The sequence below is a fragment of the Petaurus breviceps genome, unplaced genomic scaffold, assembly GCF_028583685.1.
Source record: "Petaurus breviceps papuanus isolate PSGF00001 unplaced genomic scaffold, PetGlider_PUasm1.0 37, whole genome shotgun sequence".
NCBI classification, from domain to species: Eukaryota; Metazoa; Chordata; class Mammalia; order Diprotodontia; family Petauridae; genus Petaurus; species Petaurus breviceps.
In genome coordinates, this window is record NW_027186296.1 from 8,607,842 (window position 1) to 8,631,899 (window position 24,058).

Below are 24,058 nucleotides of genomic sequence, written 5' to 3' on the forward strand. Positions count from 1 at the left end.
AAAACTGGCTCAACAGGTCTTAATGTGGCTCTGCAGGTAGCCTGCCCAGGGAAACCAGCAACCACCTCTCCTGTCCTTTCTCCCCTTTTGCCTTCTCCCACTGCCCCTCCTAAGGGTCTTTAACCAGATCAGAGCTTTCCTTAACTGTCACTCAGATTTGAACCCAGGCTATGAGTCGGGACTCAGTCCTGTCCCAAGCTCCACTCTAGCATATTCCAAACTGGTTCATTTTACTCTAGTTGGTTAATATCTCCATTATCCCCTGGCTTCATTAAATCTCGGGACCAGCTATTCCCTTTACCTTGAGGCTTATGGCCATTTAGGTTATCTTAGCACCCCCCTCCCCAAAGCACTAGTCAGGTACAGGAAGAAGTAGGGAAAGTATTAATGCAGTGACCCCATAAATCTTGTGGTGTTCTTCCCCCCCCAAAATTTTTTTTTTTCATTCTGTGCTGGGAGTTCATTGTCTGGGGTTGCAGGTAAGGGACTCGACCTCTCAGTTCCCACAGCTTGACAAAATGGAAAGCCCTAGCCCTACCTGCTTTTGCCCCAGCTGGCCCCAAATCCCCTCTGAAAGGGTGCAGTTCAGGTGTCAGATACGGCAGCCTACAAAGCAGGGGGATTGAGTAAAGAAACATGGATGGTTTGGATTGAGTGTCCTGAGCAAGGAAAGGCTAGGCATTTGTCCCCAATGGGAAAGGGGTAAGGGCTACTCAGCCATCATAGAGCATACCATCTCCTATCAGGCTAACCCTAGAGGTGAGCTCATACGGTTCTTTGTCAACCTAAGGATTAGTCAGCCACGAGGAGGAGGAGAGACACACAGCTCTGGGCAGTGTCTGGCAGGGAGTCTGGAGTTTCTAGTTACTGAGCTGAAGAGGGTGTGAGGCTGGGGAGGGGCCCTGATTGGGGGGGGTAGGGGAAAACCAGAGGCAGAGCCCCAGTCAAAGTCAGATGTCTACATAAGCGGAGGCAGCACACATCAGCCACCACCACTGCCTGCTGGGGCCAGGTGAACGAAAACAACAGCTTTGAACAGTCCTGTTCTGAAGACACTCTCTATCATCCTGGGGCCTCCACTCAACTTCCACCCCAGGGATGGAGCCACTTGTGGGTGTAAAAATTGGCTGCTTGTTAGCCTTGCTGACTCTCACTCTGTTCTGTGGCATTATTCCTATCTGCTTCAAATGGTTCCGGATCCATGCAGCCACAGGTATAGTTCTAACCCCATCTTTGTCCATGTGTCATAAGCCCCTATTCTCACCTCAACCCCTCCTTTCACCTTGGCCTCTGACTTGCCTCCACTTCGAATCCTGAACCTGGGTGGGTTCATGTGTATTTCCTCTTATAAATTCAGATTCTCTGTTCTCAGACCCATAGCCTATAGCCATCTCTGCTTTCTTGAATTGCCAGCTAAGAAATGAGCCCTGTCATTTGCCCCTTTGCCTTGGCAGGGAAGCACCGCCGGGTCCTCAGCCTCCTAGGCTGTGTATCAGCAGGAGTGTTTTTGGGAGCAGGGCTTATGCACATGACAGCAGAGGCCCTGGAGAGCATTGATTCGGAGATCGAGAGATACATCCTGCAGGTGAGGGGCCAGGGTGCTGAGTTTAAGGTGTGGGACCTAAGGGAAAAACAAAAATGAGCTTACAGGGAGACGTCCAAAAGGGCCCAGGATAGAAAATAAAGTTGTATGAAGGGCAGCTGCTATGAGCGGGTAGATCTAGTAGGGGGAGGTGGGCCAGGAATTACATTTTTTAAGGAAGGTGGAACTATAGCAACGCAACAGAAGCCTGACCCCTTTCCCTTCTAACTCATACTCTCTCCTTCCCAGAACAGAACGGGAAATGAGGGAAATTCTTCTGATACCACTGATTCAACTCATGTGAGTTTCCCCCAGCCAGGCCCCTACCTGAGAAGTCAGGAGAGCCAGAGATCCCTTCCCCAATTCAGGCCCCTCTTGGGGGTATGTGAGGAATGCTAAATATTCCTTCTCCTCCCCAGCCCAGTTTCCCAGCCTCAAACTTTAAAATTAAAAAGAAGAATTAATTCCATACCTTGGGTTTAGGGGACATCCATTCTTTCCCTCTTTGTAACCCTGTTCTCTGGATCTTATTATATGTATGATCTTTCCCCACATCCCTATCCCTGGTCTCATGATTGATTGACATTCTTCCCTTCAGGACTTCTGTTCCTCTCATTATCCCCCATCTCTCACACAATTCCCCTGCCCACCACTTCTTGTCCCACCACATATCATGTTTTCTTCATATCACTCCTTTTCTTTTCACCCCCTTTTTTCTCTTCTCACCTCAGTATTTCCTCTCTCTGTCTCTAGGTGGATTACCCGTTTGGGGAGCTCATCATCTCCCTAGGCTTCTTCTTGGTCTTCCTTTTGGAGTCACTGGCACTGCAGTGGTGCCCTAGTGGTACCAGGGGGTCAAAAACACATGAGGAGGAATGGGGTGGGGCCCATGATGCCCATTCCTTGAGTCTCCACAGTCATGGACCTCTGCCATCACCCTCTCAGGGGCCCTTTAGGGCACTGGTTCTCTTGCTTTCACTCTCCTTTCACTCAGTGTTTGAGGGACTGGCTGTGGGGCTTCAGTCTTCAGTACCAGCTGTGCTGCAGCTTTGCCTGGCTGTTCTGGCACACAAGGGATTAGTGGTATTTGGGGTGGGACTTCGACTGGTACAGACAGGCACAGGGCCACGATGGGCCCTGATCTCCATCCTGGCATTGGCCCTCATGTCCCCCCTTGGCCTAGCTGTGGGGATGGCTGTGGTTGGGGGAGATCCTGAGGGGGGAAGGGCCTTAGCCCAGGCTGTATTAGAAGGTGTGGCAGCTGGCACTTTCCTCTATGTAACCTTCTTAGAAATTCTTCCCCGGGAACTGGCTGCCCCTGAATCCCCTCTAGCCAAATGGGGTTGTGTAGCAGCTGGTTTTACCTTCATGGCCATAATTGCCATCTGGGCATGAATTATCCCTTAGAGATTGTCCTTACCAGGTAACTAGTCTGAGTGAACATCCCTGCTCTGAACTGGCCCTAGTCCGGGGACATTTTTATTCAGCCTCAGTGGCATGCATCAAGCACCATCCTCATAATTGGATTCTAAACCTCCTCTGCAGGGTCTTTGCTTGCGTCACCCAGCTCTGAAACAGGAAAGATCTTGGGGTGAAGGGGTGGAGAGTATGGGGCAGCAGAGAAAGAGAGGACAGGAGTATGAAGATGAACCTTTCTGCCTATTGCCCTAGACTTGGATACCAGCACCGCCTGTGGTACCGTGTGGAAATAAATGTCAGTCCTCCTTCCACTTCGTTTTAGCCATTATGTGTTTCTGACTTCCCTGCTCGGCATTAGGGCAGGCTGATGAAGCAGGTAAGGGAGGGGAGGGGAGGAGAGCAGAGCCAGAGCTGCATGACGGCCTCTTCCTGGGTTAGGTGCTAGTACACGTTGGCAGATGAAGCTGGTTGTGGAGGGATGAATTGCTGAGATTCCAGGGATCCCCTTCATCCTCTCTTCTCTCCTCATTGTTGCTGGCAACAAAAAAAAAAACAGATGGCAGAGCAGAGAGAGGCTGAATAGAACCCAAGGACCCTCTCCCCACCCACTGCTGCACGTCAGGACACATTAATTCTGTTTCTCACACTGAGTCCAGTGTTCTCTAAACCCAGGCCCTTTTACTGCTCCCTAGTGCTGAAGAATTAAGATACAGTGTGTTTAGGAAGGAAGAAAGGCGCCAGATAAATGCCTGGATCAACCACAACTCAGCTCTAGCCTCCACACTGATGCTGTCACTTCACTCCTCCCCCAGACTGTTTGCTTTTCATCTTGAATCTCCCTTGCTTTTGAAATCTCCTGAAATGCCAGCAAACAAACTAGTTTCTCTAGGATTAGGAAGGGGAAAGGTTGCAATGCTTTTTGGCAAGGGTGCTAGAATGGAGATATCCTGGAGTTTAGATGGAAAATCTAGGGAAGTGAGTATGTGCAGTCCCCCACCTCAGATTTTCATTACTGGAGAATAAGGGAGGGGAGGAGGGAGTTTGAGATTGCTAGATCACATTCTCCGATCTGCTCTTATCTGGTTTCTCTATCTCCTGCTCATCCTGTTTCCCTTAATACCACGTAAATCATCCAGACCTATGAATAAACCTAATCCTTATACCGGAGGTCAGGCTTTAGAAAAGTATCTTAAATTAACTGCTACAGTCTTAATTCTAACTTATTCCTGTGCCCCCTTCCCTTTAACCTCAATGACCTTATTTCTGCATGGGGAAGATGGGAGTAGGCTAGGGAACTGGTTTGTTCTAGAGGCATGGGAAGGTGTCTCCGGATGTTGGAGCAGTGAGATGACTTTCCAGCAGAAGTAGAGCACCATGTTTCTGGATTACTGATGAATATGAAGCAATGTGAAATGGAGGCATGGTTCTTCAGGCATGATTTAGGGACACCTTTCTCTTTTCCATAATCTTTTCTAACCCAGTATACCACCATCCTCTGCCTCATCCTCATCCACCATCTCTTCATCCTTGGGATTCTCCCCACTCTGAGAAATCTAGGAGTCACCTTGATCCTGAAATAGGCTTTCTTTAGACTTCAAATAATACTAGAGAACAAACTTTCTGGAGATAAACAGAAACAATAGGGTGATGTGGAGGGGATGGAATTGTAGGGAGGCAACCTACATTTCATTGTCTCCAGCAATAATGGGAAAAGAAACCTCAAGCACTGGAAAAAATAACTCAAGATGTAGAGAAGAAACTTACGTTCTTATTTTTTAATGAGTTGGAAATGTCAAATACCATGCAACCTAAGGTGAACATAGGCCTCAAGAACAACCCAGTAATAGAGGTTGAAATAGCAGACTCTAAACTCAGTGATAGGCCTTATCCTAGAAAGGAAAGAATCCAAGGTCCAGGTCCCATCTGAAATGGGGTATGGGAGAGAAAAAAGATCAATTTTCATCCAAAACTATTGGAGATTAATAGCCAAAGATTGATTTGCACAGTGATTCACCAAGTGGGGAAAAGGAAGGTCTAATTTGCTCCAAGAGTTTTAAAAGCACCAAATAGTCAACTAGGGTGACAGTGACAGATCCAAAGGAGGAAATTAAAATTGGAGGGAGGGCAACACTATATACACTTCGGGGCTATATAAAGCTAATGCTTACATTTCCCATTCCCCTTTTTTTAAAAAGCCAACAGTTTATCCTAAAGATGTAACCACTGTCTGAGTTCTAATTATAACTTTCAGCACTGGAACAGACTTCAGTTGTAATCTAATACAATTTGCTCATTACCAAGACCCCTCTACAACACACCCAATAAGTGGTCACCTAATTTCCACTTAAAGTCTTCCAGATAGTAAAGGGGTGGAGAGTGGAAAGTAGAAGGTGGAGGGGGAACCATTAGCTCCTAAGTCAGCCTATTCCATTTTTCAACATTAGGAAGTTTTTCTTTTACCTCAATCCTAAATCTGTCATTCTGCAATTTTCTAGTACTACAATTCCAAATTCCTTCTTATCCTTATGAAGATTTGAAGGGATTTTAAAACGAGATCCCAGGAGATGAAAACTAAATTTACCTCTTTCCTATTACCCAAAGTTCATCACTCCCAACAATTTACATAATTGTTTGGAACTCTGAAGCCTTTCACTGTAGGATCCCCTCTGCCTGTCTGGGGCAAAGGGTTTGAGTTGGGATGTAACAAGAAATGTAGGCAGTTAAGAATAGAGGGGTAATTAGTGAAGGAGAAATGAAAGACCACTCTTGGAGGACAAAGCAATGGGGACAGGAACATTTTTGAGCAGATGTGGACAAAAAGTATAAACAAGAGTGAACACTAAGTTGAGAAAACACAAGGGAAAAGGCAGTAAGAAAGTGGAATTTAGATGCTATGAAGCAGTTCATACCCCTACCCTACTCTGCACAGGAAAATTTTGAATCTTTGTTTTTGATACAAGAAACTATTGACTGGAAATAATCACATTGCATCTGTACCTGATTTTGGTCTGTCGCTATGCGATAGAATAGGAATACTGACAGTGAACATCCAGGACAGTTATTGGTAGACACCTAGAATAGAGCACCCCTGCCACAAATGAAATCTTGTGCCAAGAAGATGGGGCAGAAGGAATTCCAAGGCCCTCCTGGAGTTATGACATTTATTCCATGGCCTCACACAGCTCCTAGCCAGATGGAAATGACTTCCTGTCTTGAGAATTGCCATTCCTAGTCAGCATTTCACACTGCTAACCCTTCTGGGATTTCTTTCTAGTGTCTAATCTCTCTTTTACTGTAAATCTGTTCTTTCCCTCTCTGGGAAAGTGTTTTCCAGAGAATCACCTTCAGAAATTTCTAACTTTGTGGGCTTTGGGCCTCATCCAGTTTTTCTTCAGGTTGAATCTAATTTATTTATTCCTTTTTCCCCTCCCCATTCATCCTTTAAAAGACTTTCCTTTTTCCCATTTGTCCCATTCTTTCTCTATCTGCTCTCTTAGAATTTCTCCATGCAGTTTGAGGAGCCTGAAAATTCACCAAGGGAGAGAAGAAAGAATGGGATCAGGAACCCAAGCCTGGACTCATTTGGATTGTAATAGAAGATGAGGGACAAGGGAACTAGAACTGTAACAACCCTAAGGTGCCTACCATGGCTTTTTGGATCTACAGTAACCTTCACTATCCACCAGGAGCCACTCTATGTCCATTCTCCTCTCAAGCTTTGAACCTGAAAGTGAACAGTTTACTTTCAGATCATAGCAAAAAAGTCAGGGCAGGAGGGAAAAGAATGTGATGAGATAGGTGGGTAGGTAAGTGCTGAAAGCAGGGAGCCAAAATTAAATTGTCATGTCAACCACAAGAGGGCAGTGTGATTCCACAGCCTGAATCTAGCTGAGCAGACATCAGCCTGGGAGGACCACCCCCACAACCAAATGGCCTGACTGGCCTATGCTGAGGTCATCCCATTCCTACACCTGGCTCCAGGCCAGGCCAGACAGATGTGGATCCTTTGTGCTAAGAGATCATTAGTGGAGTTACACTCCCTTCCATCATGTCTCCCTGGGCCACTGTCTAACGAACAGGGCAAGGCTCCACAAATAGACACTATCAGCCTCATTTATGAAGACTGGAAATATTAATAGATGTCTCTTCCAAATTGCACAGAGGTAAAAACTCCAACGCTTTGCAGAGCTAGCTACTGCTTCTATAAGCTAGTGCTGTTTACAACTCTGCTTTGCCTCAGGTTCCCACCAAAACATTTGTAGGAAAAGAGCCACCCTCATTTCTTATTTCTGTATTTGAGGATGCTTTTTTTTCTCACATAGCTATACTTAATTATTGGATAGTTGCTCTGCTATGCCTTTAGGGCTTTTACCAGCCCTGTTTATAATCTTCCCAGATTGCTCTCCATTTAACAATGGCCTGATGTCCAGGTATCCATTCTCCCTACCTACTAGTGTGAAAGGTAGTGCCATTAACTAGTTCACCAAAATTTAGAGGACACAAATATTTAACATATGCATGCCACCCTCTGAAGTAACAAATTCCTTCCACTTGTCTAAATTTGTTATTTCCTGTATTATGTTCACATCATGAAATATAAAGATGATTCTGAGGAGACCCTCCTTGCTGCTTACCCAACTGTCAAAATTGCTAGTTGAAACTCTAGAAGGAAACATTGATTTAATGTAATGCTTCTTTCTTTTGTTCATTGTACAGTATATTATTCTTTGCTTTGTGCTGTGAGAAACCACAGCACACTCAAAGTCTAAGTTGGCAACACTAAAGGATAGTCAAGAGACTCCCCCTTGAAGCTGAAGTCTTCTCAGATTTACACATTGCACAATTACATACAAGATGCATATCACTTGTGGCACACCTAAGGAACTAGGCATGCTGAGGACATGCCTTTTGAGAAGCATTGATTTAGTGTTGATATTGGCCCACTGTTACTATTGTCTTTCCACTGACATTAAGCATGCCTTGTAAAGTTTTGGTGAAATTGCTCAAGAATCAAAGGCCAAAATGGTCTTTTCAGAGTCAGGGTTGTATTCAACTTTCCCCTCTCATCAATGAGTGCCTCACTTCACAGCATATCTTCCAGAGAACAAAATTCAATAAACACTTTTCAGTTCAGTATTGCTGGAGAAAATATCTGCCTGCCCCTTATTTCTCTGATGCAGGTTGGTATATGACCCTGGTCCTTTTTAGTCATGATTACTGTGCCACTATCTTATAAAGTGGGTAACATTCTTGTCCATTTTGTCCTTCAAGAACACAGTGGCCTTGGGGCACCTAGGTGTCACAGTAAACACAGCACCAGCCCAGGAGTCAGGACCCGAGTTCAAATACACCGTAAGACATTTGACACACTAGCTGTCTGACCTTGGGCAAGTCACTTAACCCCAATTGCCTTGCCTTCCCCCTCAAAAAAAAAAAGTGTGATTCTCTAAAAAAAATTTCTCAAAGGATCAGTTATCTCCAGTGGCCCTCCCAATTCTAAACTTCCAAAAACCCATGTGAAATGATCTAACACTAGTGTCTACATTCCTTACATATCGAGCATGGAGGGAAAAAGCACACTCTAAATAACTGGGCTCAGCTTCAATGGGCCAAAATTCTATATGTTCTTTGACTTGCTGTAACCATGATGAGGCAATTCTTGGGTCTTTGAGAATCAAGTCTCCAGACCTGCTCAGAAACCACCATACATTGTGCCGAGAGATGACTGAGAATCCCAAATGGGTTGGGAACTCCAAAGTAGAGATATTAGTGACTGACAGTGTAAGTCTGTCTTTCTTCTTAGAGATGGCAGCCAGAGCATCCCTGGATTCCTGTAAGCATTTTCTCAAGTGGTTTCTCCCTTTCCCTGCCTGAAAATCTGGAGGAGTGGAGGGGATTTACCATTCATCATGATTTGTTGTGAAGCAGATCATCTTGAGTGGTGAAGGCCATGCCACATTTAACAGGTTATCTGTTTTATGTGTTTTACTCACATGTAAGGAGTTTTAAAGAAATCTCAATCTTTCTAGTGCTTTTTTTATACAAACACACAGTTAACACTGGTCCTCAGTCTCATCTACACAATTTATTGTTACAAGGGGAATTGTGGGGGACAAGAGGCTCATAAGGGAATAACTTCCCCTCTACTATAATGTGGTCAGAGCCCCTAAGACACTTACCCTGCTCCCTGGGCAATCCTACCCACCCCTCATGCCAAGTATCAAGCAGCACAGCCCTGATCTGGCCCCCCACCTCACTTCATAAAACTGACAACTATAAAGTTAGTTCAGCCAAGCAGCCCCAGCCCCCTTCCCTACTCCTGCTCCTGGCTCCAGCCTACACATTCACTCATACTCACCACCTCCCACTTCTATTTCTTCGCTATCCTCTGGACCTCTCCATTGCAATCATAGGGCCTTCACTGACCCTGAATACCCAATAAGCTTCCTAAACACTCATACTGTCACTCACACACCCATCCCCATTAAGGGAATAAGGATTGATCAGAATCAGCATTAGCAACTCCATCCCCAGTGGGTTCCCCAGATGCCTTTATTACAGTGCATCCTGGGATAGAAAAAAAAAGAGTCTGAGCTGGGATGCAGCAACCCCTCTTCCCTCATCTGAAGGTTCCTGTATCAAGGAATAGCATTTCCCCTTCAAGTCTTCCTCCAAAATAAGGAGACAATCCAGGAATGAAAAGTCAAGGGTCTGGGTCCCTAAGAGACATTAAGATCTCTCTCCCAGGGTTTTATTTGGGGGGGGGGCAAGTTAGAGGTCAAGGTTAGGGTGGAAATCAAAAGGACAAAGTCATCTCCCTGCAGAATCTGTCCCACCTCTCTCTTGTTCTCTCTCCGGCCTATCACCCTTATATGCCCTCCCCTGCCCCGGGTTAGAGCTGGGGGGCTGGGGAGTGGTGAGGGCCAGGTCCTTCAAAAGGGGAGGGAGGGATGCTCAAGAAGAGACCTCCATAGTATGTCCTGGAGACCCTGAAGGAACAATCCCAGACTCGCTGCTCTGAGAGGTAGTTCGAGAACGGCCGCTATCAATCGAAGCTCTACTGGTCAGGGAGGCAGTTCGTGATCGAGATAAACGGGTCATACAGGAAGATGCCACTGTGGAGATGGGAGGCAGACAGGATAAACAACTGGTTAAATGATAAAAGCAAACTACTAGTCAAAAGTAGGGCTATCAGGAGAAAGGAGTTAGCACAGATAAGGAAGGTGAGGGCTAGAACTTGGGAATTCTACAAGGAAGGATGAAGGGCTAATGACAGTAAAATTGGTCAAGGAGACTTGGGGCAGGAAACAAGACAAGGAAAAGAGACATATGGTCAAACTTATTCCAGCTCCAGACCCAACCTCCCCCTCTCCCCCCATTCTTCTCTTCTTAAGGGGACCCTGAACCAGTTGTTGTTGTTTTTTTAAGCAATTGGGGTTAAGTAACTTGCTCAAGGTTACATGGCCAGTTATTTTGTATGGATGCTAAGTATCTGAGGCCAGAACGTATCCCGGGTCTCCCGACTCCGGGGCCAGTGCTCTTACTCACTGCACCACCTGGCCACCCCAATGAACCAGAGTTCTTAACAGAAGAGAAAGAAACTTTGATCTCCCTCTCCTGCCCCCACCAAGCCCTTCATACTCACTGTAGCCCATGCCTTGAACAAAATATTTGAAGGCTTCAGTCAGCTTTCCTGGCTGTAAAGGTATGGTACAAAGAGATAATCAAGGAGGGTTGAGAAGTTTAGGCTTTGGGGACTAAGGAAGGGTGAACTGGAGCTCTAGGAGTCATCCAAGGGTTCACAGTGGTATTAGCATTCCACACCATCTCACAGGCAGCAGGAAACTCACCTGCGTCAGCTGGGGCTGACCTCCAGAATCTGCCATCTGTTTAGGAGAGAAATTCACAAAAGCAAAATGATTTGGACAAACTAAGCCAGGGGTAGGACCAAGAACCTATTTCTAAACCCCCACTCTTAAATAGAGATCCTCCTTTTGCTCTTAATCTTTCTGATTTTACCTCACCCCTCCCCAGTCCTTCCTCCCATACCACTACCCACCACCCCACCCCCTCAGCTAGGGAAGGCCCAGGAGACCAAGAAAGCTAAAGCAAGAGAAGCTGAGGACTAAGAAACAGCAGGGCTATGAGTCATGGATAGGAGAAGGGCAATCAAAGCTGGGAGAGGGTGGTGACTGACCTTGAGGAAAGAAGTCTTGGTTGGGTCCAGCTTCGAATTACATTCCACCTGATGAGGCGGAGACAAGATGAGGGAGAATCCCTAGCTTCTGAGAATCCTTACTCTACAACTCTTGAAGCAGAACCCACCAAGCCCCCCTCCAGGAGCCCAGAACCCCATCCTTTTCCTAATGGTTCTCAGCTCTCTTCTCTCCTCCCAAGGACTGAAATCTTCAAGTTCCATAAAATCAGAGATTAAGAACTGGAATCCAACCCCATTATTTTATAGACCCAGAAAGGTATATAGTCATTTGCCTAGGGTCACATAAATGACAGAACTGAGGTTTGAGCCCCAATCCTCCTATTCCCAAATCCAATATTCCTTCCTCTTCTACCATTCTGTCATTTTGATCCTGCCTCCTCCCTCAAAACAAAGCTCTGATATGCTCCTGAGCCTAGAGACCCAATTCTATAACATCCCACTGACCACAGCATCTTCATAGGGTGCCTGGTCTCCCACCACAAGCATCACAGGGCACCTAGAAGCACAAAGAGGAGTGGATTTGTCTGCCTCCTTCTACAAAGCAGCTGAACAGTTGTCTAATATGAAGGTGACTTTAACTGGGGACAATCCCCTATATAACCCTGATCCCCATGTCCCAACCCCTTACATTTCCCAGTTTTAGGGAAGGAAAAGCCTAGGGAAAAAAACGTGGTTTTTGGGGGAGGCCAGGTAGCACAGCGAGTAAGAGCACCGGCTCCAGTGTCGGGATGACCTGGGGATCGAATCCGGGCTCAGATACTTAGCACCACACCCACAAATAACTGGCTGTGTAACCTTGAATAACCCCAATTGCTTTAAAAAAAAAAAAAAGTGGTTTTTGAAGCCAAGTTGGGAAATGTGAAAATTGAAGAAATCCAGACCACTCCTTCACTACCTCTTTGGCATAAGGTTTCCTATTTTCTAAGAGGTTTGGGTACTTGGGGAAAAATCCAGGGAGAATATCAGAGAACATGGATCCTGGAAGGTCTTACTTGAGGGTTGTATCACCCCTACGCTCAAAGTTCAGGTCTCGCCGGCTAGAGGAAAATGAAAAAAAGGAGGCAGGGATTAGAGGCACGATCTCCAACCTAGTCAGAGAAAGGCTACCATCCCCAGGGGATCACAGGTCATTTCTGTGACTGAATTATAAGGAATGGAGGAGGTGGTAAAATGAAATGGGGTGGGCTTAGCCACTTGTGTCTCAGATCCCTGGAGTAAGAGGCTCTGTATACATGGGTGTATGTTCTGTGTGTATTGTATATATGTGGTATGGGGGGGGGGGTGATATGTAGGGGGGGAGTGTGTATGGATGTGGCATATGTATGTGGCGGATGTGGTGCGTGTGTGTGTGTGTGTGTGTGTGTGTGAGAGAGAGAGAGAGAGAGAGAGAGAGAGAGAGAGAGAGAGAGATCATTTTAATGCTGGAAAACTACTAACCTACTAATCTGAGGAAGATCAACAGGAGATGATGGGGTGGGCACTACCTCCAAGACAAGGAATTCCCTCCATTTTCCCATGCCTGGCCCAGTTGTATCTACTGTCACAAATGCCCACCAGAATCCTGGCTAAGTCCTCCCATCATGTCCCTGCTTCAGTTTACCTCCATGTTCATCTCCCATGTGTATGCCCCACCCCACCCTCCTTGACTTTGTTCCCTTCTCATTTGCTATAGTGACAGCAATATTGTCTACTCCACCTCCCCACTTCTGTTCCTTCCATTACCCCTCATTCTCACACACACACACACACACACACACACACACACACACACACACACACACACACACACACACACTCACACACACACACACACACACACACACACACACAGCTCAGTTACTTGTTGTAGCTGTTCCAGAAGAGCTCAATGTTCTCTAGGTTGGGGGCATGCATAATGATATCTCGATACTGTTGCACCAGCTCTGAGTGACCAGACAACTCTTCCTGGAAAAGAGGTGGGGGATGGGTAAAAAGGAAGAAAAGATTCTGGCCAGGAAGGGAAGCCAGCATCCACCAGGAGCCCTCACTCAGCCCTTCCTCCTTTGGTCTTGTCTCATCTAGGGAGGGAGATGCCTGAAGCACCCCAGAAACCTTTTTTGCTCCCTTCACTCCCCCAAACTGCCATGACTCCCACTGGCTCCCCAGTACCTGACTGAAGAGGTGCTCAAGGATCATGTCAGGGATTGAAGAGGTGAGGCCAGTCAGCTATAGGAAGAAGACTAAGTAAGAGATGGAACAGGAAGAAGGGGGGATTCCCTCTAGAACTCCCTGTTCCATCCTAGTAGGGTCAGTGCTTCCCATTTCTCTCCCCTACCCCCCTTTCCTTTTTCACTTTAGACATACTCCTGATACAGAGTCTGGGGCTGGAGCCCAATAAGGGAGCTCCCCAGCTTGGGGGAACATTCATTAGTATGTGATATAGCCTACATTCCTCTACTGCTCTTCTCCCTTCTCCCCTGCCCTACATGCAGCCATTACTCTCAAGCACCTCCCAATCACCCCTCCAAACCTTGTGGGCAGCCCAGTCCATCCAGCCCTTAGCATTGCAATCAATGTTGATGAGGACAAGGCCTTCCACTACGTCTGGGTTTAAAAGCTAGGAACAATAAGGAGAAAAACAATCAAAATCTCCCTTATTCCCCAATTCAGATCCCTTTCCCTAAATCCCCTAAACTGTCTTTCCCTCATCTTGGCCTCTCCCCTTTTTCTTACAGCAAATCGAGACAGGATATAGGCTCCAGCTCCAACCCCAATTCCAATTATGGTAGAGAAGCTGTGAAGGGAAAGAAAATGGGGGGGGGGGTGAGAGAGAAGGAACTGTGGTATTCTGAACCTCCCTTTCCAACAAGGGCTAGAATTCAAGAGGGTCAGAGAGCACCATAGGGGTAGGCACTTTGTTCTCAGTATTAATTTTCCCTCCACCGTCTCCCCACCTTAGTTATCTTGGAAAACTGAAACTTCTAGTAGTCTCAGTAGCCCCCTTAACTAGGGAAGGAAGAGGTAAATCCAGATGTATGGAGAAAAGAAAACTGGGGGGTAGATTGGAAAGCAAGTAACAAGGGGGGCAAGAAAGAGTATTTAAGAGCAAAGAGAAGATTATTATAAATCACTGCTCTCTCTCATCTAAATTTTAATCCAATCCAACAATATGGGGTTCCTTTCAGGGTGAGAGAACTCAGTACTCTAAGATATAACAATAATCATAGCTAACATTTATATAGTATTCACTATGTACTAGGCACTGTACTAAACGCTTTACAAATATTATTTCATTCAACCCTCATAACGACCTGGGAAGGAGGTCCTATTATTATCCCCATTTTACAGATAAGGAAATTGAGGCATCACATAGCTAGTACATGTCTGAGATTTGATTTGAACTCAGGTCTTTCTGACTCCAGGCCCAGCACCACCTAGCTACTGCTTGTCTTTCTCCATGCTGCCTTCAACTTCAGATCCTTGGCAGCCCTTTGGATATCCTTTGGACACCTCTCACTCAAACTCTGACCAAGATGCATCTAATCCCACAGCAGAGGGTGAGCTGACATGGCTCACAACATGGGTCTGTGCAATCATGACCAGTCTTTCTCCTTCTCACTTGTTACTGTTCAACTACTCAGACCTCCCTCCCTCTTTCCCCCAAGACCCCAAGGATAGTCACTCTAGGAGATGTCTTCCTCTTGGGGTCAGATGAAAAAAAAGGAGGCACCAAGTAGAGGAAAATCTGGGTATGACTGACCAGAGAGTCTAACCCCACAAAAATAAAAGGGGGTGACCACAATAAGAAGGCTCCCCGCCAATCCACTGTGCCCCACTACATGCCAAACCTATCCCCATTCTTCTCCTAGGAGCTTTTCCAGCTTGGTTCTATTTTTGTTTCTGATCCTACTCTGCATACTAAGAGTATAGAAGGAAGAAGCACAGACTTGAGATGAAAAGGTGATATGGATACTGTGAGTAGTCAAGGGAAGGGGGGAAATTGGAAAACCAGAGCTGTCCAATTCTGTGACAAAACACAAAGAGGGCTAGGAACAGGACCCAGAACATGCAACTTTGCATACCAAAGACAAGTCTCCCTGCTCCTGAAGGAGGAGGAAGAGAGAGAAGGGAAAAGGACAGGTTGGTCTGGTTCCTCAGGGTTTATGTCACCCCTTCCCCTGTCCTCTCCAGCTCCCTGATCAGAAGGGGCCCCTCCCCAGCCTGCAGGTCAAAAGTACTAAGAACATTCCCAGAAACTCAAGACAAACATTAAGCACTCCCTTCTCCATTTTCCCCTCCTTACCAACCTAGGCAACCCAACCAGACCCACGTGTCTCAGTTTCACCCTCTGTGCCCCAACCACCTCCATCCACCCCCCACAACCACCTGTAAGGCATGGGAGGGTATGTATGGTGGTGGGAGGGACACAAGACCAAAAGTCGTAACTTGGGGGTGGAAGGTAGGGAATACTTGTATTAGTGGGGGAAAGGAAGAATCCCCCAGCTTCTCACTTTAAGTACTGCAGGATAGCAGGGATCATGTCTGCAAGCTGGTCCAAAGATGGATACTGGTACCTGAGGGAAATGGAAATAGTAAGGACTCTTTAACTCCTAGTATCCCACCACCTCCTGCCCCCTAGTGACCATCTCTTCTTCTCCTTTCTCTTCTCCCAGTTGCTGGCTCCTCCTGCCCTTCCCTATTCATTCATGAGAAAATATCTGGTTGTCATAAATGGAAAGGGTTCTTACCCCAAAGGGAACACGGGTGCCCCCTCCTCCATGCCAGGGGCCTCCACGTGGACCCGAACAAAGTTCTTGATAATTTCCTGCATATCTCCATAATCAAACAGGGGCTTGAAGCAAGTCTTATCTGAGGAGACAAGCCAGCAGAGGGATTACTCTGGGAGACTAAATACCTAGAGTCAGACTCCATCCATGTTCCCTGGAAAGAGTCAGACTTGGGGAGATCTTCTCCTTGATAGCCCCAACACCTTCATGTTTGTTCATTCCCACCCCTTCATCCTGGGCTACCTATTCCCTTCACCTCTTCCCTACGTGGAAGAAGGGGTTTCAAAGGGAGTGTTTTGAGAGTAGACAGAAAGGCTTAGACTAGAAATGTCAGTATCAGACACAGCCCTATTAAAATGGAGAAAGTAGGGTTTAGAGTGGGGTAAATGAAGAATTCTAGGGGAAGTACTTACAATTGAGTCCTACATCATGGTAGGTGAAGATCGCTGGACGCTTGGGTTTGGGGGTGCCATAGACAGTGAAAGTGACGGAGCCATATGGGGTCTCCACAGAATGAGTCTGTGAGGAACAGAAACCTGAGTCAAGTCTGGGGTTAGATTAAAAGGGCAAGGGGAAAGGGAAAGGGTCACGTCATGGTTGAGGTACAGGGAAGAAGAGCAAGGGCAAAAGATGAAGTAGGATCAGAGCACAGGAAGATAGTAAGATCAGAGAAAGTTAAGGTGGAGAATTTAGTAATGTGGAAGATGTGTATGAGGATGAATCAGACTGGGGGAAGGATGAAGAAAACCAATGAGCTCTGAGAAACTAAGTGAAGAGAAAAGTATAGGGAGAAAATGGGACCTAGTGGTAGAAAGAAAAACAGAAAAGAGGAGGGGAAGGAAGGGAAGAAATCAGGACTGACCAGCCAATGGAAGCTTCTCTCTAATGAGGAAGGGGAGGGGGAAATGGATCCCTACCCTTCCCACCCTGGGTCTAACCCAAGCTGTTACCTGTCCTTGGTCCAAAAGAATTCGGGCAGCTAATTCAGCCTCCTGGAGAGATACACAGAGACACGGACAGAGACATGGATGGCAAGAGACACAGACAGAAAGACAGACATAGATGAAGATGGACAAAAACCAATTCAAAAAACAAAAAGAGATGAAAAAAGAAAGAATTGACAGAGACACACAAAGAGGATGAAGGTTAGTGTGGGGAATGGTGTTAGGGGCATGGGCAGATGGCTTCTAGCACAGGGATGTATGGGATCAGTGATGTATGGGAAGAAAGAAACAGGTTTGGAGAACAGGAGAAAATAGGGGCAAGAGTTAAGATTAAGGTCAGGGAGTCTGGGAAACTAGTGTATAATAAACCAAGGGAGGATCTTGATGCCTGAAATTTGGGGATCTGAGGGTATCCAGAAACCTTAGCAGCTTCAGGAGTCTGTCCTGGTAACAGTGGCTTCTCCTCAGTAATATGCACCTCCTGTAACTCCGCCATGGTGGACTGAAAAGGTATGAAGTTGGGGAGGGAAGAAAATGGGAAGTAGTGAGTACAGAATTTAACTCTTCCCCTCAGACACTGCTTTTTCCCCCCATCTTGGTTTGTCCCAAAATATCTGTCCATGACATCCCCTTCAAAACCATCCTCTCAGAAAATGGGACAACACAATGGGACTTGGAACATGTGAGGATGAAATCCATTATTATGACAGGCACACAATCCTGGCCACATTTGACATTTTCTCACAGACATTCAAGGTAGGAAATTTGGGTGGATGGATAAAGGAGTCCAGATATACTATACTACTACCACCAAGCCTTCTTTTTCCTCCCCTCTGTCCAGGACAGAAATACCCAGGGAAGGGCAGTAGGATAGCTCATATTTCCTGGTCCTATATTTAGGGTCCACCCCTCCCTCCTCCACCCTGGATCAGAGGCTGCCCCCAGCTGTAGGGGAGTGGGATTGGTGGGGTCAAGGAACTAAGTAGTCCAAAGGTCTAGATCCAAGATACAAGGAAGGAGAGTCCATAACTGATTGTGACCTTCAGCTCCCAGCCCCCCAAGGTCAGTGGCTCAAGGGGAAAAGGGGCCCAAATGGCCAGAACAAAAGCAACCAGACAGGGGGAGGAGGTTGAACTTTAGGGAGACATAAAGAACTCTACTTATCACCTTTCCTTATTCCCCTCTACCAACGGTCCCTGAATAATAAATTTGTTTGAATTCAACTTCTAAGCGGATTGTAGCCAGCAAAAGAGACAAATACAAAGTAAGAGACAGCTACAGATAGGTCAGTGGGTGGGGTCACTTACTGGATTCTTATTGGCTGGATGCAGTGGTGTTAAGGGCGACCAATTCTCCCTCTTCTCAGTTCAGGGGTCTGAAGAGACACAGAGAAGAGGTGAGTGACCCCAGGGGCAAGACCTTGGCATTTTAGGAAGGAAAGCCTCAACTAATTCCAGCCTTCTCTGAGACCCCCTAGGGTGGTAATAAGGTTACATATCTCCACCCAATTACTGTAATCTCAAACCCAAAGATATCCTTTCTTCTCAGAAATTCTGGCTTTGATGGTTTTTTTGTTTGGTTGGTTTTGGTTCTTCTGGATTTTTTTTTAAGGACTGGGTAAAGGAATGGGGGTATGAGCAGAGGGTATCCTACCAGTCCAAGGTCTTGAGGGCAGTAAGGCACAAGGGCATCTGGTGCAAGAGCACTTATTAAACTACTAGTTGCCAAGCACTAAATATTGACCTGCACTCACAAGGGCTGGGGGTCTTATCACTGCTCTGCATCATTCCCAACCCACCTGCCCCATCTGTAAAACAAGAGGACTGGTCTCCAATAGATGTTCCTTCCATTCCAACTCTAAAAGCCTGAGTGGGAGTGGATAGAGTACATACTGCCCATTCTTGTTCCCTACTCCCAAAACCCATCCTCCAAGGGATTTGAATAGAACGGGGGTGCCAGGGGCTCCTCCCCCACTGGCCCTCTTGCAAGCCAGACTCAATCCTGGGGTCTGTGAAGTGGATCCTCCTGCTTCCCATCACCTTCCGGGGCCAGCCTCGGCTTAGCACCTGAGACCTGTTCCTGCGTGCCAGGACACGCTGCCCATTCATGGGGGCGAAGACACCTCCTCGCGGTCCACTGTGACACTGAGGGTCAAGCTCACACACGCCCCACAGCGCGGACAGGGCCGGCTTTGTACTCAATACCAGCTACACCCCGGCTCGGCACCCTTTCCCTCCCTGCTCGCAGGCCCCACTCCCCAGAACTGTCACCTTCGCTCGGAACCCGCCAAGTCCGAGGGCACACTCGCTCTCTCTCTCTCTCCGGCCACACGTATGTCACCAACTCCCGAGACAGAACCGCCCGCCCCTCCCCCTACCTGCCGCCGCGGTCGCCGCCGCCGCTTCCACCTTCACTCGTCTTTGACTCTCGGGCCCGCCCCAACTCCCCGCCCCCATAGACCCGCCCAACAAACGCTCGCGGCTGGACTGCTCCCCCAGCCTCTCAGGACCCGCCCGCTCCTCAGCCCCCCAGGAAACACGCCCTTCCCACTTGACCCTGCCCCAAGTGGGGTGCCCCCGGCCGGGGTGGGGCCAGAGTGAGGGGGTAGACAGTGTCCCGGGGGGGGGCCCAACCGTGACACCCCCTCAGCCCCCTCAGCTTCCCCCCCCCCCCGCCCCAACAAAATCCTGAAAGAACAGGAAAGGGGGCGTCGTTCCCTAAGTCCCAGGACGAGGTGCCCCCCACCAAAGTCGTTGGGGGGCTGCCCCCACCCTCTCTCTTGACACCTGCTCTTCGTCCCCAACCTCCCGGGTCTCCGCTTCCAACTCCAGACCCTTTTCCCAAAGTCCTCTCCCCGGTCGCCCCCTCCCGCGGTCATCCCGTGTCTCTCCGGGGAGGGGGTTTCGCAGGACCCTGCCCCCAGCCCCAGTACTCCAGGGCTTTTCCCCAAAACCGCCAGGGTCCGCAGGGAGGCGAGCAGGGGAGGAAGGGGAGGGGGATCCGGAGCTGAAGAGGAGGGTATAGGACTCAGACGAAGGGAGAGGAGGCCCCGGGGTCAGGGGGCCTCGGTAGCCTCGGGAGGTCCGACCCCGAGGTGCCTGGGGGTCCTGGTACCTCTGTTCTCTGCGTCCCGCGGTTGCCTACTCTGCTCCCGAGCGAGTAGTTGGAAAACAAGCCGGGGGGTAGGGGGGGCGGGGAGCACCGAGAGCCGCTATAAATAGAGCAGGGGGCGGGAGGGGGGACAGAGAGAAGGGAGAAGGGGTGGGGGGGACGGGGACTGGCCAACGCGGACTCCAGGGTCATGGCCCCGAGGGGGGCGGGGGAAAGGGAAAGCTGGGGACCCCCAGGGGCTCTGACTCCTGGGTAAACAGGCTGGGGGGCGGGGTTAACCCCGTGGGTGGGGACTGGGGGGAGTACACAGTGTCCCGGGCTGGGGCCCAAGAGACCCCGCTGCGGACTGAGCTAACCCCTCCTTGCCTGGCCCAGAAAACGAGAGAGACCAACGCGGCCCAACAAGTCCCAGAAAGGTTCCCGAACCTGAGTATGTATCACTTGCATTGCCTGTCTCTCTGCCTTTCTGGGCATCCCTGAAGAACCTGCGTTACCTCCTGCCCGCCCCTCTCAGTGTAGGTCACTTATGGTTGGAGCAGGGTGGGGGTTGCCCAGGGCATGAAGCAGGCCAAGCTTGACTGCGCCTACCCATCTCCTGCCAACCCACAAGCTCCCCCTAGGACTCTCCAACCCAGCCTAGCCCACCCCCACCTCCATGCAGCCTGGTTTCCGAGACACCATTTAGGGGCCCCCGGCACTGGGCCAGTTGGAAACAATGACCAATGGAACTAACGCTGCCAACTGTAACGCCTGCACAGACCAACCCCCCTCCCTTCCCCAGACCCCCAAACTCACCCTCCCCAAGCCTGGGAACTACCGCCTCCCCCCCTTCCAACTCCCCCAAGGAACATCAATGCCCCTTTCATCCCCACTTGGCAGGGGCTTCAGGACGGAAGGAGGGGCTGAGCAGGAGAAGGCTCTGAGAAGAGGGATCAGGCCAGGATCATTTCAAAGCCCCCATTTCCCGCCCCTCCCCCCATCCCTAGAGGCATCAGACACACACACCCAGTTCTCCTAACACCCCACAACCTCTTTTCTAACACCCTTCCCCCAACTCTGTTCATCATTATCCCTCAGGAGCTGGGCACAGAACCCAAGCAGTCTGGCCCCCAGCCCAGTCCCCTCTCCCCTCCAAACCCAGGGTTTAACCCGATTTTAGTCCGAGAGTGAAGGCAGCCGGGTCTACAGCTATAGCTGTGGATATGAAGGTGGGTGGCAAAGAATTTTGTTGTAGACCTCCTCCATGCTGAGATGGAGGGAACTAAGAGGGAGGGAGGGGTTTCTTTAGGAATAGAAGGAACTTGCTTGAAATCAGTACTTACCATATGGGAGGGAAGGAAGGGAATATAAACCTTTCCTCAGAACTAGAAAAAGTGCATATCAATAGTCTGCTCTCTATTAAAAGTAGTAGTGCACAACCAGTAAGCTTAAAGTTTTAATAGCAAAGAGTTCCTGCATCCATAAATAAACAAATGTGCTTTCCCTTGAGTGAAGATTCTACTGTAATTAATAAAATACAAACTAATTTCTAAAGTGTTATTGGAACCATAAAAGTTTTTAAAATCATTATGTATTTTCCCAACCCTTTTACTAATCTAACTGCAATCATGTTGGGGGACCTCAATCTTGAATTAGGCTGGAAAGTACTCTCTGGTCTACAATAGCCATAGTTGGGTGTGGGGGGGGGGGAACCAGGGAGGGAGAGGTGACCTGGGAGTTCCAACATCTAAATTCGTCTCTGGGTCAGAATGACTCAGGGAGAACCTGATAAGGGGCCTAGGCAAGAGAGGGGAGGGATGAGCAGGAAATTTCCACTAGAGATTTGAGATGGTTCCCAGAAACTGGGGTTCTCACCTTGAAGGAAAAGACAACTGTTCCCTTGAGATAGGATCCCATGTCTGAGGTAAGCTGTTGCTAAGGAGAGAATAGCTGAATCAAAGATACCCCTCATTTAGTTCCTCCCCTTTAGCCATAAATTCAGCAATCCAAGTTTATCTCAATTTAATATACATTTACTAAGAACCTTCTGTATAGGGAACTGAATTGAAAGCATTTGAGGAAGACAATTCAAATCAACAAACATTAGGAACTAATTTTGTACAAGTAACTGGTTGGTGCTGTTCAGTCGTTTTCAGTTGTTTCTGATTCTTCATGGCCCCATTTGGGGTTTTCTTGGCAAAAATACTGGATTGATTTGCAATTTCCTCCTCCAGCTCATTTTACTGATGAGGAATCTGAGGCAAACAGCAAGGTCAGACACCTAGTAAGTGTCTGATGCCAGATTTGAAGTGTTAAGGACAGAACTCAGGAAGGTAAGTCTTACTGACTCCAGGTCTGGCATCTTATCCACTACACCACCTAGCTGCCCCTAAGTAACTGATTAGTAGTGGGCAAAAAAATACATAACCCAGGGCTCAAGTCCCTTTGCATCAGATTCTTCTCATTGGTGGATTGTTTACTCAATACACCCCAAACATTTGGAAAAGATCTTGTTTCTCCTGGCTATAACTCTTCACCTTTCACTGGCAGTCATGGACCATTGAGTAATCAAGCTCCACCAATTAAGAGAGCCTTATACAAATGGTTTAAAGCCCATTGAGATATTTAGGTGGCACAGTAGACTGAGTTCTGGGCCTGGAGTCAGGGAGACCTAAGTTCAAATTTAGCCTCATATATTCACTAGCCATATGACCCTAGATATGTCACTTAATTAACATCTGTTTGCCTTAGTTTCCTCATCTATAAAACAGGGTTGTTGTGAAGATTAAAATAATAGCAAACATTTATATAGTGCTTACTATGTGTTAGGTCCTATGCTAAGCACTTTACCAGTATTATCTCATTTGATCCTCACACCTCATTTAAAAGAAGAGAAAACTGAAGCAAATGTCCAGAGTCACACAGCTAGTAAGTCTGAATAACATAATATGTGAGGCCAAATTTGAACTCAAGTCTTCCTGACTACAGGCCTGGAACTCTATCTACTGTGTGGCATCTAGCTTCCTCAAAAGATAATTGTAAAAAGTTCTTAGCACCATGACTGGCACATAGTAGGCACTATACAAATCTCAGTTGTTGTTATTATTATTATTATTATTCCTCTGGTTACCAAGATAAAATGAAACCCTCCCTGTCCTCAGCAGAAAAGTCATATCAGAAGGGAGAGGTCACTAATAGAAGTGCTTGGGGAAGGACTTCATGTAGGACGTGGTACCTAAGTTAAACTTTGAAGGGAACCAGGAATTCTGTGTTGAAGGTGGACTCAGAAGATGCCATGTCATGTGTAAATAGCCAGTATGACCAGAACAGAGATTGGAAAACTAAGTGGAAGTCAGATTGTGAAGGGCCCTAAATGCCAGGCTGAGGATTTTGTATTTTATTCTAAAGGCAATTGGAAGCCATTGTGAAGGTCATTTATTAGGAGAATGACATGGAAGCCATGGTCAGTTCCATGTTTTAGGAATATCAATTTGGATAATAAATTAGAAAAGATAGAACAGAAGTAAAGAGACCAATTAGGATGTTTTTATAACAGTCTAGGTGAGAAGGGGATGAGGGTCTGAGCTACAGGATAGACAGTAAATAGGGAGAAGGAAATAGATATGAGAAATGAATGGAAAATCCACAATGCTTAACAAGTGATGGGACATGGAGAGTGAGAGGGAGTGACTGATGAAGCCAAAGTCTCAAAACTGCATATACAAGACCTCACTTCTGACTCTTAGCTGTCCAGCATCTCTAAGAACTGAGACATACCAGTAAACAAAGAAAAAAGTGATGTGAAGGTATTTAGAACCCTTACCGTGTTTCCCCGATAATAAGACCTATCCCGAAAATAAACCCTCCCCTTACTGTGTAAGATTCCTCTAAAATAAGCCCTCCCCCGAAAATAAGCCCTATTGAGATTGCTACTGTAGTGAAGGTGATCCCCTGCGCTACACGCTACATTACGGTACCCTCTGTATGCACCGTCCCCCGTCCCCCCCCCCCCCCCCCCCCCCCCCCCCCCCCCCCCCCC

General features: G+C 47.5%; 3 protein-coding genes across 15 annotated transcripts in view; 2 read left to right on the forward strand and 1 right to left on the reverse strand.

Moving 5' to 3' along the window:
- Positions 1-914: 914 nt before the first annotated feature.
- On the forward strand, positions 915-9,267 carry SLC39A2 (solute carrier family 39 member 2). Of its 7 annotated transcripts, none has more exons than XM_069097739.1 (4): positions 915-1,213; positions 1,455-1,585; positions 1,832-1,882; positions 6,499-9,267. In XM_069097739.1, the coding sequence occupies exons 1-4, from the start codon at positions 1,099-1,101 to the stop codon at positions 6,592-6,594; spliced, it is 393 nt and encodes a 130-aa protein (XP_068953840.1). In that variant the 5' UTR covers positions 915-1,098; the 3' UTR covers positions 6,595-9,267. The 7 variants fall into 7 exon arrangements, with proteins under 7 accessions (XP_068953840.1, XP_068953838.1, XP_068953841.1 ...); XM_069097737.1 differs by lacking the exon at positions 6,499-9,267 and adding an exon at positions 3,128-3,312; XM_069097742.1 differs by having other exon boundaries at positions 916-1,213; positions 1,837-1,882.
- Positions 9,067-20,124, reverse strand: NDRG2 (NDRG family member 2). Of its 7 annotated transcripts, none has more exons than XM_069097730.1 (17): positions 20,044-20,124; positions 18,237-18,304; positions 17,351-17,431; positions 16,936-16,977; positions 16,399-16,504; positions 15,947-16,067; positions 15,710-15,772; positions 13,932-13,992; positions 13,729-13,815; positions 13,368-13,424; positions 13,060-13,163; positions 12,212-12,256; positions 11,664-11,715; positions 11,199-11,246; positions 10,852-10,887; positions 10,647-10,698; positions 9,067-10,116 (listed from the first exon to the last, which is right to left on the reverse strand). In XM_069097730.1, the coding sequence occupies exons 3-17, from the start codon at positions 17,423-17,425 to the stop codon at positions 9,956-9,958; spliced, it is 1,110 nt and encodes a 369-aa protein (XP_068953831.1). In that variant the 5' UTR covers positions 17,426-17,431; positions 18,237-18,304; positions 20,044-20,124; the 3' UTR covers positions 9,067-9,955. The 7 variants fall into 7 exon arrangements, with proteins under 7 accessions (XP_068953831.1, XP_068953829.1, XP_068953830.1 ...); XM_069097728.1 differs by lacking the exon at positions 20,044-20,124 and adding an exon at positions 19,307-19,364; XM_069097729.1 differs by lacking the exon at positions 20,044-20,124 and adding an exon at positions 19,200-19,273.
- Positions 20,125-20,341: 217 nt separating this feature from the next.
- The window catches only part of TPPP2 (tubulin polymerization promoting protein family member 2), an 18,362-nt gene continuing 14,645 nt past the window's right edge, over positions 20,342-24,058 (forward strand). Inside the window, exon 1 of the mRNA XM_069097726.1 lies at positions 20,342-20,470. The gene's annotated coding sequence lies outside the window, so the exon portion shown is untranslated. The remainder of the gene's footprint in view (positions 20,471-24,058) is intronic.